The sequence below is a fragment of the Microchirus variegatus genome (genome assembly GCF_963457635.1).
Source record: "Microchirus variegatus genome assembly, chromosome: 12".
NCBI lineage: Eukaryota > Metazoa > Chordata > Actinopteri > Pleuronectiformes > Soleidae > Microchirus > Microchirus variegatus.
Window position 1 is genome coordinate 18,425,544 of NC_139813.1, and position 15,771 is coordinate 18,441,314.

Sequence of the window (15,771 nt, forward strand, 5' to 3'; positions counted from 1 at the left end):
ATATGTATATGTCCACTTATTTCCAAATACATGTTTACAGCCATTAGCCGCTCTAGCAGGGAGGCGTCATCTCTCTGGCAATTAAGGATGAAAAAGCCGAAAACAAACACCATTAGATTTGTTCTTTCAATGAAATCAAATACAGCTCTGACGAATCAGAAATCTTTTCTGGCCTGAAATTAAGCAAATGTATGAGAGTGGGACGGCGAGAGTGGGTGGTGTTTTGCTCTCTCAAGGTGAAGGTGGAGGAAGCGGAGTGGGTGGAATTTAAAAGAGAAAAAAAAAGAATTCAACAGCAGTAGAAATGAAAGAGACGGCCAGTGAGTGCATTAGAAAGGGCAATTATACTGCAGACAAGCTCATATCCTTCTTCTGCTGCTGCAGAACAGTAAATTACAGCTTCTAAGAAGTTCCTTTTGTTAGGATGACCAATGGCGCCTGACAACACATTAAATGGGATTGGGAGGATATAAAAAAAAAAAACAGGATTCTTAATATCCAAAGTACAGGGCAATATAAAATGACATAATCCTGATATTCAGTGGGCGCAATCACATTCTTAAAACAAAAATAGCAGCAAATATTGTGATGTTACCCTAATCTGGATTAATCCTCTTTCTAAGCAAGGAGTTCTATAGACCTTGTTCCAATTAGAGAGGAATTCAATTCAATTTAGGTCACAATTTTCATATGAGTGATGTAAACATGGCAAGTGACAGTACACTGAGTGCCAAGCATTTTTAACACCACTCATACTGTACATTTTAAACTAGATTTTATAAATCTGCTTTATCTGTATATAAAGCTCTCCCTAGGGTAAACAGGCCAGTGGTAATACGTGGATAACTCACGACTCACAGGAGAAACCTAACACAATGATATAAATGGGAAATCTGAATCTCCATCCTCTTCTGCCATATTTTTGAAAAAGATCTCCACGCAATTCCTCTGTATTTGAGAAGTGAGAATGGAGTGAGGTGGGAGGTGTGGAGGAGGACAGGCAAGGATGGGAGGTGAGTGTATATGATGACGGGGGAAAATCTATGGAAAAGTGAACAGGTGAGTCACTGTGTGTGTGCGCACACATGGACTTTGAGAGCTCACTGTGCTCAAAATGCTACTTATATAGATTAAATGTCAAAAAAACAAAAACAACAGCAAAAAAAGTAAAGTGTGACAGTATGGGAGCACATGGGTCATAGCAATTAAAGCTCTGTCAAGTTGAAGAAAATTAATACTACATAACTTGTCACTTGAGTAATCTTGCCTCGGAGGCTAAATGAAAGTCTGTGCTGCAAAACAAGAGCATCGAGTTCAAGGGACGCGATGAGAAGGGAGGGTCTAATAGTTTAGGAACTGAGGTTTTTGGGTGTTATAGTCCAAATATTTCTCGACCTCTACAGCATCAACTCTGACAAGTCTTGTTTTAATCTTGTTTGTCCCTGATGTTATTATAAACACAAAATCCTTGAAGCGACACATTAACTCCAGTTCAAACATTCTCTGGATGTGAGTTGGCAAAAATCTGCTCCTAATCTAACAACAGGATTAAAAGAGGTGTGGCTGGATGCCAATGTTCTTTGAGAATTTACGAGAGTTCAGTGTTGGACCATTGGGACCAGTGCTGTAATCTACTTAAGTACAAAATTCATGTATCTTTACTTTATTTATATTTCTAGCAACTTTTACTCCACTACATTTCCTCTAACTCTCTTTGTTACTCGTTACTACCAAATAAAATCAGAAGAAGAAGATTTGGTATTATGGTCTGTATTTATATAGAGCCTTTCTAGTCTTGATTAACTGCTTTACACTACAGTTTTCACCACTCAACCACTCACATGTTTCAACATGGGTGTGGTGCTCAAAGACATATAGACTAGCAAGGCCAGGAATTGAACCGACAGCCTTCCAGTTGAAAGACTCAACTCGCCAACATCCTCACTTTTTTAATACTTTTACTTGTACTTTTTATGACAGTAAATGTCATATACTTTGAGACTTTTACTTATGTAATATTAAAAAAAGTGACTTTAACTTCTACCAAAGTAATTTTCTGGGAAGATACTTGTACTTTTACTCAAGTATTACTTTTAGGTAGTTTAAGCCACACCTGCTTTCTGTGCAAAAATCATGGATGTGATTTAAAGACACACATTGTGGCTTTGAGTGACATGTAGAAATCTGAAAGGTGACCTGTCGGACATAAATCTAATAAAAACTTTATCGTACATCAGGTAATAGGATCACAGCTGTTCTGATTCAGACACAAAAAAAGGCTGAGCGTTACTTACGTTTCCATGTTGTCACCTTCTAAAACCGTCTGCACTGGCAGGTAACCAAGGCGAGGGTGTTTGGCAAAGTACTTCTTAGACCGGAATTTATTCTTCAGCACTTTGGTGAAATCACGCATGTCTTCCCCTGATGTCGTCTGTGAACGTGACAGAGAGACAGTTAACTTATTGTTGTGTGTGTGTGTGTGTGTGTGTGTGTGTGTGTGTGTGTGTGTGTGTGTGTGTGTGTGTGTGTGTGTGTGTGTGTGTGTGTGTGTGTGTGTGTGTGTGTGTGTGTGATACATTTGCGTAGCAGTGAAAGTGTTTTGTTAATTAGACATTTTAGCCGAGGTGTTCCTCCTGCAGAAGTGGTTTCTGCCTCGCAAGCAAACAACAAATTACCAAAGACGGTCTGACCAGCAGTGAGAAAATCCTTTTGAGGATCCAGACAACAACCACTGCTGAACACAAACACGCAGATTAATACACAGCTCACACTGTGGACTGTGTATGCTAAAGTACACAGACTATATTGGGTTTGCATGATTTACTGACTACTGCACACAATTTAAGTCTCTGGATGAGCAAACCAAAAAGCAATTACGGAAAAATTACACTGGAGCAGGGGAGAAATATGTGTTTTTGCATATGCTACTTCCTCTTTGGTTCAACTTTGTTTTTTTTAACATTTTTATTCACTTAAATACTGTGCAAAGGTCACAGGGCATCACCAGATCTGTCAATTCTGTGATCATTGATATTTGGATTGGATTAATATGACAGAAAATGTTTATATTTTAACAACATAACAGGTGTATGTAATGCATTAACCTGGCATAATAGACCTTTTCATATATTTGTCAACAAGAAATAGTAGGACAAACATAGGTTTTAACAATGGCATTAATTAAGGTTCCACTCCAGGTTTAAGAGCTTTAAGCTACTGCTTATATTGAAAAAAAATGTGGTTATCTTAAAAACTGCCTACATGTAAAACAACAAATTTAATGGTGGTTTAAGGCTTTTGTACAGTAAAACAACTTAAAAACTAAACCATAACTGTGCCACAAATATAATGTCAGGTGTTTTTATTTTTAATTTTTTTAAATTGTTGTAGTGATATGATGTCAGACCACTTGGACACCTAGATGCTGCCTGATAATGTAAAGACACCAGAACCATGACTCTTGAGTTTAACTAAAGCTACATCTCGTCTTGGGAAAGGTAAAAACATTGAAATTACAGCAATCAATACAGCACAACAGCATCAACTTTGTCTTAATCAATATCACTAACAAAGTCCATTGGAACTATGAAAGTGCCATGCCAATAAAAAACTTAAACCCAATAAAAAAAAGCAATATCGTGGCCATAAACTAAAGCGCACGACAGGGATGAAAGAACAAATCTCATTAAAAGGCAGCACTGCGTTTACCCAAAAGCCACAATCCATCTGTAAGTCTGCAAAACCTACTCTTGTACCATTATTATTCAATATGGACTCTATATTTTTCAGAAACATTTAGTGGAAATGCAATTTGGACGGAGCACTGGGAGAGAGGTAAATATGATTATAGAAAGTAGTTATTTTACAGAACACAAAAAACATTAAAAAGAAACTTGCACTTAGAAGTTGCTGAATAAAGTGGAGGTGATGAGTTTTCAGGAATTACAGATGTTAGTCTTAGATATAATAGGAACAGTTTGGAACTCGTACTTCCTTCATACTACAGATGGACTTGCACTGTGGTCAGCCATTCTTCAAAGCAGGGACGATTTTAGTCGTCAGTCTTTTCATGAGCAATTTTCTCTACAGCACTTATTACTGTTCTGATCTGAAAACGTAGCAATTTCGCTACGACAATTTAAAAATGTCATACCTTCATACTGTGGGTTGTCGTGTGTAGATAATGTGAGATAAAAGTAAATTATATGGTTAAGGTCAAGGTGAAATTCTGAACCAGTCTGTGAAGTCATTGTGTGTTTTATTCCTATTTATTACTTATTCCTTCCATTGAAAACCTGGGTGATTAACTATGGCGCCCTGGTAGGGTCATGGTGGGAAATAATGTTGAGACTTTTATAGATTATTAATTGATTACTAAATTAATAGTCAACTATTTTGATAAACGATAATCGCTTTGAAGATTTTTTCATTATTAAAACAAGATTTCTGATCGTTTTAGCTTCTTAAATGTGAATATTTTCTTTGTTTCTTTGCTCCATATAAAAAAAGAAATCCTTAAAAACTGAATCATTTTGGTTTGTGGACAAAACAAGACATTCGAGAACATCGTCATTTCCAGGTTTGACAAACACTGATCAACGGTTTTTTTTAAATTCTGACATTTTATGGACCAAATGATTCATCGAGAAAATAATCGACAGATAAATCGTTTACGAAAATAATCGTTAGTTGCAGCTCTAGACTTTTTTACGTTCTATAGCAATGACTTTTGTGTCTCGTCCTCAGACAGCCTTGCCCGGCTGTGCATGTCACATGCTCCCCATGCCTGAGTCGACCTTTTCTCCCTCATTCACTCATAGACCAGCTACAAAAAAACGGCTAGAATATACAGAGCCCAAGGGAACATTGCAGCCATTTATTTGTAGCTCCATTGATTAGAGATGTGGAACTGGCCTGGGGCAGTGGGGCACGGCGCTCCTGTGAGAGCCAGGGAGCTCTGGTTAACAGTCGAGAGCACAAACGTTATTGTGCGGGAACCCAAAAAGTACTCTGAGGGAACGCAAAAGTTTGGTTTATGAAATCATTTCCCACCAAGACCCTACCCATGCTCCGTAATGAGCATTCCCTACAGCAGAGTTGTAATCTTGCCGCAATATTTATGTGCTTATTGCTGCAGTAAAGCTGAAAGATAAAGTTACTGTCAAAGTTGCAGCGAGCAGCTGTTGAGCATCTTAAGAACGATCACGGCTCCCTGCAGCTGCTCCTGCAAAGCCAATATTCATCCCATTTGTAAAATTGAGAAAACAAATTAAAAGACAAAAACGAGAAACATCACCACTCCAGTCAGTCAAAATTTGATGTTCGGCAATAGTGGAATGAGTTGGCTCGCAAGTGTGCGATCATAACTGAGAAAGAAGGCTATGTTCAATTTCTCCAAGCTCTCCCTTTTCTAATATTGTTCTCTCTGCGCCGTCGTAAAAAGAAGTATAGCTTCCTGGCAGAAATTATAAAAAGACCTCAGAGAGCCATGACCATTTTACCATTTGTTCATGCAAATTCAAATGGACCTGTCTGAGAGCGAGGTCTGTCGAGAGAGAGATGATGGTGGAAACGAGTCGGAGAAATCAAATGCATAATAGTCCGTTGGAAATGTTTGGAAAATAAAAAATGATTTTTCAATACTGAAAGTGATGAGAGCGAGTCGCCGCCTTCTAATGTGACATCAGAGAGGGACAGTTTATGTGAAGGATGGGGTAGGAGGTGACCACAATCTGTCAAGTTGGTGCATGAACGTGTGTGCTTTCATTAAGTGGATGAGCGATATGGAATGAGCTGCTTAAAAATGTGTGTGTCCAAGTGTAAATGTGTGTGTGTGTTGCTGCCTCACCGGTGTGCAGTACTCCACCATTGGGTAGTTGAGCTTGTGGCCTTTGGCGGTGCGCCCAGAAAAGAAGCAGCTCTGACAAATGTCGTAGTTGAAATGCTTCAGACTGCGATACCTAAAGGGAGATAAGGGAGGGGGGAGACAGTGAGGTGATGAGTTAGTCGAGTCAGTAAAGAGGTAGTGAGAGTCGCTGGTTCTTTCATGTCTCGTGTGTGTGTGTGTGTGTGTGTGTGTGTGTCATGCAACAGAGTGACAGCGGAAGGCAACAGCACTCCAGGAAGCACAGCCATAGCCTGGAGAAGAGTTCTTCTAAGTGTTATATGTGAGTGTGTACGCGCACACACACACGCGCGTTAACACACCCTCCTCAAAAACGCTAAGGGCGTGAGAGACAGTTGGATTTACACCAGAAAACGGCATCATGACAACAGCTGTCAGGAAGTCATCCTCAGCAGCAGCAGCTGTAGCCAGAAAGCCATTTAACGGCTAAATTGAGATGGGAGCCTTTCAGACATAAGAGCGCAATACTTTTATCTTTCTCGCAGCTCCAGCTCTCTCAAGGTTAGCAGACGGACGCGCGACGAGACAGAGTCATATATCAAAAAGGACGCGACAGCGCACACGGCAGCGCCAAGTCACATGCGTCGCTACGTACTGACATAGGCATCGTTAGGCCTGAGCGTATGAGGCATCAGCTCCTGGCGTTTAATGAGTAGCTGAGGTGTTGCACCTGAGATCAGTACAAATTATGACTCAGGGTCATCACATACATCTAAAAATCTATCCGTCATTCTGTTCATGAAGTAAAGTATAGACAATAATATGTTGTTGATTAATGTCATTTCCAATGACAGCAATTGCAGCCATTTTGCCAGGTCAGATTGAGAAAACCACTTAGGTGTGAAGTAACTTCAAAGATGACTGTGAATAAAACATTGCTTTAACTGTCCATTAGCTACAGCTGCACCTCTGTGCTAATGCCGCGGCGGCCACAACAACAGGTGTAAATAATTAATTCATCGACGGATGGGTTCCATTTAGCTTCCTCAGTGTCCGGGTGCATGCTGGTTCACTGTCACACTGTCCTGACTGACTAAAAAACAAAATACGATAAATAAATATGACTTTTTTCGCATTATTAATCCCACAAAAGATACTAAAAACAACAGGGAGGCCTTTTGCATTTCTGGTATTTTGGAGGAGAAGCTTTTATTTTCTTAGTTAAAGAAGAAGAAGTAAATATGTAACTGTGACTGTAACACATGCACAGAACACATTTGACACCTGACTGCACAGGAAATGGTGCACTTGGTTCTGCAGCTTGTTGACAATCCCACTAATTTGTGGCAGCTGACTTGACATTTATCACATCATTATTATATGCTTTAAATTCTGTTTGTCTTCGTTTGTTTTTTTTGTGACAAAACATGACGACTCCACACAAGGTAAATCTCCTGGTATAACTCAATTGCTGTCATGTCTGGGGACCACATAAAATGCCTGCTCTGCATTTTCGCCATCCTATTTTTTTCTGCCGTTCCACCCCTCCATAGCTCTCTCTCTTTCTCTCATCGATCACTGACACAACCTGAGAGACATGTGCTTCATCAAATGTCTGACTGCATTTCTCTTTCTGCTGGCAAAGCAGAGGATCTGAAAGAGACAATTCTGCCACCCACCTTCACTGAGCATTGTGTTATCCACAGACACAGAGAAATAAAACCGTTTCCTCATGGAATCATCAGTGGAAAAACTCAACTTTGTCATTATATTAATTTTAAAGCTCCCATAGAGTCAGACCCAGAGAGACAAGACATTGTCGCAAGTGAAACACCTCCACAAAGGACCTTCTTCTTCTCCTTCTGTGGTTCAATGTATGCAACCAGTTGTGCCCATACTAGTGCCTGGAGCAGGAGGATCTGATGTTCAGGAGACAGGATCCTTACATGACGATTCCTGGCTTGCAGAGTCCAAGAATACGATAAAAATTAAAACCCAGCTTTCTCAGCAGTGGCTGAACTGTTTGTTTCCAAACTTTAGGGCTTCATAAACCAGGTAATGGCGCAGATACACACGAAAAAACAGCGTTAATTGGAACTTCCGGTCTATGGGAGCTTTAAGGTGAGGCATTGATTGGTTATGGTTAATGGATAGTTAAGGATTAATGCTTTTTTTAGACTGTCAAAATCAATGGACGTCAATGGGAGTCCTTAAACGATAGCCGTGCAAACCTGCGTGTGTGCTTTATAGTGGTGTCTGTACAGTATCAGCGGGTGGGGTGTCATGGATTGTTTGCGCAGCGACCAGCTCCCACTGAACTTTGTGAACGTGGCACCGTGTGTGTGTGTGTCTGTGCACGTCTCGTTGTTTGGGAAGATGTGTGTGTGTGGGCTCTCCACTGCAAACCTCTGGATGGTATTTAGTCAGTGGTGTATTAACTGCTGACATTTAGGTAAATGCCTGCCCTCTAGAGCAGATCTGCCCTTTATGCTCAACAAGGAGAGAACAATACAAAACAGTACCATATTGGAGGTGTGTGTATATGTGTACATGTGTGTTTGCTCTGTTACATGTTGATGACTTGCCACGTTTATTTAATTATAGCAGCTCTGCAAATGCTAAATTAAATGCTTGAGTATCTCTGCGCGTGCGTGTGTGTGTTTACCTAAATCCAACGATGGGACACTCTTTGCAGATGTTACACTTCGCCTGATGTTTTGCCGTCTCTGCAGCAGCAACTCTGTGCAGCACGGGAAGCCAAACCATGGACTGAGGCTCCAGGTGCATCCAGTCGACAAAATGCCTGGGCTCCAGCTCCACCTTATTAGTCACCTGGTCATTGAAAAAGAGTGTCTTTTAAATCCAAACTTTCACATTCCAACAGAAGTTCAACAAAGAAAGACGACAAACTATAAAACAAGCACAACACCATTCCAGGAAACCGCTGTAACTCTTTGCTTGTTACCGTAGGTGCAATAAAAATGCAGGCAAATTTAAGATGACCGTACATATTATAGTGACACTTCTCTCTGGCACATTAAGGCCTTGAATTATAGACTTGACTAAATAACATTTCCTCGGGCCTCTTATTCATGTTTTATTAGTTGAAATACTGTTAAATAAACACTGATTTACTCAAACACCCTCTCTGCCCTTGTCCTTAATGCCTGTAGCTGTGCTGTTAGATAGCAGCCATATTGCTCTGTGAGAGTAGCTATGAAAAACACCCGCTGCTGCACCACAGCTGCTGTCAAATTTTGGAGTCCATGTGTATTCAGCCAGTACTTGCACAAAGCGGTGATTTAAATAGTTTGAAAAAGCAACAGCAACGTGTCCATTTTCAGCAAAACACACGTAATCACAGACGATAACGAGGCCATTTTCAAAACATCAGTTGCAGGTAAAAGCGTCAACACAGCTGTTGTTAGCACTAAATAAATCAAAGACAACATTTCCATCATCCCTGACAGGCAAAAAGGGCAGCGAGCAGAGCAAAGGGCTGAATACATTTGAAATAAGATGAGAGAATAATCAAAAGGAATAGAACATGCACGTGTGTGTGTGTGTGTGTGTGTGTGTGTGTGTGTGTGTGTGTGTGTGTTTTGGCCTGATGCCTCTTCAAGGCTAACAGTGTGTAAGCCTGTAAATTGTCTCAGGTTTTATTAGCATATCCTTCTGAAAATAAATCGATGCTACAACTCAAACTAAAAGGAAGCACATCACAACCTGAAAACTAGAAACAGAGATCAGCTTCTTGGATTCATATTCACAGTTGGTTCTCCAAAAACAACATTCATCAGCGTGCTTTGGTGCGAGCATATGTGCCTGGTGCTGCTGACCCAAATGTATTCACAGCACCAAAATATCAAACATGGACCAAGTGTTTGCATCAAATATTAATCTAGATCCCTACTTTCCAAGTTTCTAAACTTTGACGCCATTTCTTGTGCAGCTGCCCATATCTAGACATTGATCATATGATATTCATGAAGATTATTTTTTAAAAACATGTTTATAATCCTTTAAGTTAAGGGCAACTTCGACATGACAACTTTCTTTTGACTAAAGGCTACGCAATTAATGTTTCAATTACGATGGTGGCCTCAAACGGTGACAAAAAAAAAAGAAAAAAAGAGGGGCTTTTATTCTGAAAATAACGCATTTAATGTCGTAATGGTGTCTGACTTCTTGTCCCGCTCGTCATCCGGCAAAAATAGAACACACGCATTCAGTGGAATAACCAGGTTAAACACGCAGTATGGGTAAAGATGGGTATATATATTATAGGATACAATAATTCATAGTTATTTTGAGTTTAATTAAAAATGTCATGTTCAAAGCCACTTTTTCATTTGTTTCAAGTTCAAATCAAGACTTAAACAAATTAAAATCAACTCAAATCACATTAACTGTCATATCACAGTGTACACAACAGTAGTGGAGACTAAATCCATACTTTAATAACACTCAAATCACTCACTATCACTAATGAACAGGTAAATGCTCTTCGGCAACCAGCTGGGTTGTTTCATTTGGGGGTACACTCTTCGAAATAAAAGTGCTAAGTAGAACCATATAAGGTTCTTCGGCTTTGGATCCAGGTGGAACCTTTATAAAAAGCTTCATTTTGGAGGGTTCCACCAAGAACCCTTTTAAAACCCTTTATTCAGGAAAGGTCTTTTAAAGGGTTCTCTGGATCAATATGGTTGTTACTGGAACCATTAGTGTTGCCAAGAACCCTTAAAAAAACCTTTCTTCTGGAAAGGGTTTTTCAGAAGCAAATGGTTCCAGGTAGAACTTCTTCCCCTGTAGAAGGACCCTTTTGGAACCCTTATTTCTAAGAGTGTAGAACACATGAAAAGGTCATAAAGTTTCTGATTTGGAATTAGAAACATCGTCAAAGAAACTTTCCAAATCGTCCTTCCATTTGACCTTCCCCAGTAAAATCAGAGCACCTCTCCATCTACTCTTTATCCACGTCAGTCTGATCATCATCATCTTCCTTTCCTCCTGCTTGTCGTCTAACTGCAGAATTATAGCACTTACATAGTAATTACTGCTGGGCAGAAATTGCTGAGAGTAGATGGATGGATGGATGGATGAGGCAGTGTGACAAAAGACCACTGAAGGGGTCGTATTTATTGCAGGGTGCAACCTGTTCATCATCAGCCCATTAAAACAAATGGCCTGAGTGATTGCACTGTCACTGGCAGGGCAGACTGAAACACAGACGGAGACAGGCATTTGCATGCGTGTGTGTGTGTGTGTGCTTTATTTGTTACCTCTTTAGGACCTTTTCTGGCATAAATAGTGACTTTGTCAGGATTAGTCATCAAAACCTGGTCCTAATGAGGCAGAACACAATTTCTGAGGTACTGGTTTAAATTTATGGCTAAGTTGTGAACTGTGATTAAGTTAAATTTGGGGCTAATGAGCAGTTTGTGTATAAACAATTTCCCACGTGTGCCTGTGTGAGTTAATATGTCATGAAGGTAGTGAATTCGCTCCAAAGTGGCAAGGCGTTTGCCCCCCCGCTGACTTTTTGCATCATTTTTGAGAAAAGAAAACCAAAAAAGAGACAAGGTTTAAAAGTGCCTCTCTCTGCTATTTTGGGGGGGATAAAGCACAGGGAATCAGGGAAATTTATAGCTTCCTAATTTTAAAGTTTGGCATTTATGACTTCCGAAGCACGAGCCAGGGGAGAAAGGGAGAGGGAAAAATGAAACAGTGATCCCAAGGGATGAAGACATCATTAAATGCCAGTAACGTTGAGAGATAAACCTAGTGAAAGTGGTTAGCTGGCTGCAGTAAAACACCAGCGGACAGGCAGCAGACGCCTTGGGGCCGTTTGAGGCTCCAAGATTGGTCAGCAAAGCTTAAATTTTAAATCACTTTCACAGGCCGGAGAGAGTGGCCAGTGGTAAATGGCTGTGAAATGGCAGAGAAGACTGAGGTACTTAATGACCATTAGATTTCTGGGAAGAGGCATCACAGTACTGATTACTTTCCAAAAACTATTATCAGTAATGTGGCCATTTCAAATTAGGCTACTTTGAACTGAGCCCTGTTTCCAGTTTTGCAGAACTGCGAGTGAAATTAATAACAGGCTGGATTACATAGTAGGAACGTGAATGCAAAAAGGTTAATTTATTTGTGTGTTGTTGCTTTTTAGACTTTTTATGTGCTCGTGTTTTATTGTCTTTTATTGATTTTTATGTTACTGCACAGCACTTTGGCCAAGTGTGTTGTTTTTAAAAGTGCACTATAAATAAAGCTGGGTTGGATGGAGGATTAATTGATCACTCCTCGGGGGGATATATACAGGAATTAATGAATCTTTTTGTCAATACCATCAATTCAATGTGTAAATAGACACTATATTGTGGTCAATGCAGCTGAAATAAAACAGCCAGCAGGGATTCACACAGCTTCAGCTCACAGACATGTTTGAATCCCTATGGACTGATTTCATCTCAACTTATATTTAATATAATAATAAAAAAACAAAGTTCAGTTTAGCCCTAATGTACTGCGTTTTCAGTGAGAATATGATTGACGTACGTGCTGGAAGCAGCTGCGGACGCTGGGTTCGATGTTGGAGCCTCCGAAGGCGGCCACCTCCCCAAGCTGCTTGGGGATCTGGATGGCCTCGTGGAGCAGGAGTCCCAGCTGCCTCTGGTCACACGTGTCACCTGCTGACGCCACCTGACTGAAGAGGTCTGAGAGGGGGAAGAAACGGCAGATATGATGGGGATATAAATATACGCAGTGGTAGAAAGAGGAGTGGGAGGCAGGGGTGGCAGAGAGGACACATGAAAAAGATGTATTTTTTTTTATCTTCCTGTCTCACTTCTTGTATGCAAAGATCTTTCTCATCTCTCTCTCTTATCTATCTACCCCATCCTTGTAAAGACTAACAGACCAGTAGTAGACGGACAGAGAACTTATTTATATTATATCTCAGAGGAAGTTATGAAACATTTCCAGGGCTCATGCACCAAGTGAGCAAAAAAGAGGAGAGAGAAAGGCAACCGCGGAGAAAGAGAGGAGGGTGAAACAGAGGGCATGACAGGTCTTTCTGCTCTGCTTGCATCTGACTTTGATCTCTGTGTGAGGCCTTGTCCTGATGCCTGTGTGTGTATGTGTGTGCGGGCCTCTCTGTGACCCCCTTACTCCACACACACACATGCACACTTCATAGCATCTGACCGATCAACCCCCACATCGCCAACTCTCTACTTTCTACTACAAGATTAAATTTGACATACACAAATGGGACCATGCCTGGTCAAGTGTGCACGAGTATGTGTGTATGTGGTGTTGTGTAGCTTTATGCATGGGTGTGACAGACAATGAGACTTTAAAATAGTCAAGAAGTAGGGACGCAATCAACCATGCTTGATACCATTCTCAGGCTAATAGAAATTGCCAGTGGAACGAATAGGCTCAGGAATGGGAGTCCATGACATGGGCAAGAGAAAGGGAGGAGGGGAGGGGACGGGAAGGAGGAAGAGGGGAGGAAAGGAGCAGAAGAAGCAGTAAGCAAGATAGGATGTAAGACAAAGTGGCACGGTGAGATGGATGAGCAATGGTGTCAGCAGTGACAGGCAGAGGAAGTGAGAGAAAGTGGAGAGATAAAGCAGCAGAAACAAAAGGAGAAGGGAAACCAAAATGAGGTTCCTCCCAGAGCAGCGAGCCTATATTCACACCGAATAATCCTCAGAAAAATAAATCAAGAATAGAAAATTAAATAATAAACAGGGCAAAAGCGTAGGAGGTCTCTCATCCAATTAGACGACCCGTTCTCCAGCGCTCTCGCTCGCCGTATGCGAGTCTGATTAATGCTGCTGGGATTACAGCAGAATAGGATGGACTCGCTGACTGTACTGGAGGCAGAGGGAGGAGGAGGGGAGGAGGGGGAGTGTTTATATTCCTTCCCACTGATACCTTACCCACTCATTGGCACTTACATTTGTATTTCTCCTCCAGGTGTCCCTTAGAGAGAGAAAGCAACCCGATCCTCATGGACAGGACGCGGATCCTTCCACTGCGGCCACTGCAAAACACACACACACACAAAGATTCTGCTGAGTCATTACACTTTAATTTATTCTTAGTGTCCACTGATGAAGAGGTTATGTTTTCTTCTTCATTGATGAGAGTAGTTGAATACAACCATTAAAGACTTTAAGAGCTGGAGGGAATAGTAAGTGAACCCTTGGATTTAATAACCAGGTGAAAGTCTTTAAGAATGTCTGGTACCTGTGGATCTGACCTACTCTTTGTTCAGGATGATTTTCAGACAATCTTCAGCTCAAAAAAAAATAATCCTTACAAATAGCTCCTGCCAACTCATCCCTCTACACGCGTCTGGGCTCTGACTAAGTCTCTCTAAAAGGTGGATTTTCTTGCTTTGAAGTCATGATTTAATAGAGTAAGTTTCATGCTCAGGGTTATTCTCCTGCTCTCAGCTTGGAGGATGAATGCATGCTCGTACTGATCAATCATCGGTTTGGTTCGTCAGTTCACCAACATTTTCTTTGAGATGACGTGGACTGGTAAGTGTGCTCTTTGGCAAACTTCCTCAATGGAGCTTGGAAATAGACACTAGTGTACATTTCAGGTGAGCATGCAGCCTGATTAATGAACTAATTAAGTTTTTTTTCACATTTTAACTGATAAATACCCACAGTATACTTTTGTTTTTACCTCCAGCAAACTCAGTGTTTTTTATGAGATAAATGTTGTATTTTTTATACCTTGACATGCTTAACACTAGTTGAACTTGAGGTTTATTAGCTCTTATTAAAGTCATAAGCTAAGGAGCCCAGAAATTATCTCTAGTTAACCCTTTACAAACTATATTTGGTGACACAGACATCATAGACATAAAGGTACAAAACAGAAAATGTCTTGTTAATCCTCCAATAACACTTGAAAATATAAATTTCAAGTATTTCAATAACTGTAAAGGGTTAAAGTGAGAGTTATTGTATTATTAATAACAAAAAACAACAACTACATAATGACATAGTTAGCCAGCTGCAGATAATTCCGATGAGTTTACTTACTTTAGGTTTGTTTTAATGTTTGGTTCAGCAAACGCCTCATTTATATGCAACAGTAGTAGCAAAAAAATATCCCTTTCAATTGTTTATTTGTGTTCCATAACTATCTTTTGTTATGGAAATGAGAGTGCTGCTTGGATTTTAATTAAACACATAAATGTTCAGACGCAATATGCAAGGTGGTTTACAGTGTGTGAATAAACATGTGATTATGCAAAGAATAACAAGGTTTGTCCTGTTAATGCCAGAGTATATTTGCACATGTGCCTTTTGTCTATGTCTATTCCCAGCAAATGGTGCGTAACAGCTATTAGCGTGCCAACTGGGACTCTTTCCGCTGCACATAGTGTGTTGACAGTGTCGGAATATGCATGAATGTGAAATTATGCAGCAACATAATCATTATGCACGGCCAGAGATGGATTTGGAAAACATCCTGTGTGATTTAGGACATTAATGCACTTCATCTTGTCGCATAAATCTGTAAACACACATATATATGTATAAAAAAAAGATGAGACGGCAACATATTGATGCATAATCCTGTCCTGAAGCAAAGCAGATGGTGTACGTACGTGTCATAAACGTTCAGCAGCCAGTTGAGACACATGTCCACACACAGTGGAACGTTGACCAGGTCCTTGTGCTCCTGCTCCAGGCCGTCGTAGATGGACGTCAGGCAATTGATGACGTCGGGAACCGACAGCAGCTGGTTGTTGTTGGTGAGTTTGTGCTGCTCAAAGGTGTTCTGTGCCACGTTGAGGTCCAACAAGTCCACTGCAGGTGAAGAGGGGGATTAGAGAGTTAGAGGGAGGAGATGGAGAGGGAAATCAGCATGAGGAGGAGAGGTTTAAAGGA

General features: G+C 40.6%; 1 protein-coding gene across 1 annotated transcript in view; it reads right to left on the reverse strand.

Moving 5' to 3' along the window:
- Positions 1-2,290: 2,290 nt before the first annotated feature.
- The window catches only part of utrn (utrophin), a gene marked incomplete at both ends in the record, with an annotated part of 145,607 nt that continues 132,126 nt past the window's right edge, over positions 2,291-15,771 (reverse strand). Inside the window, 6 exons of the mRNA XM_083898443.1 lie at positions 2,291-2,431; positions 5,849-5,960; positions 8,511-8,677; positions 12,407-12,564; positions 13,816-13,901; positions 15,489-15,690. Coding sequence (XP_083754569.1) covers positions 2,291-2,431; positions 5,849-5,960; positions 8,511-8,677; positions 12,407-12,564; positions 13,816-13,901; positions 15,489-15,690 — 866 coding nt within the window. The remainder of the gene's footprint in view (positions 2,432-5,848; positions 5,961-8,510; positions 8,678-12,406; positions 12,565-13,815; positions 13,902-15,488; positions 15,691-15,771) is intronic.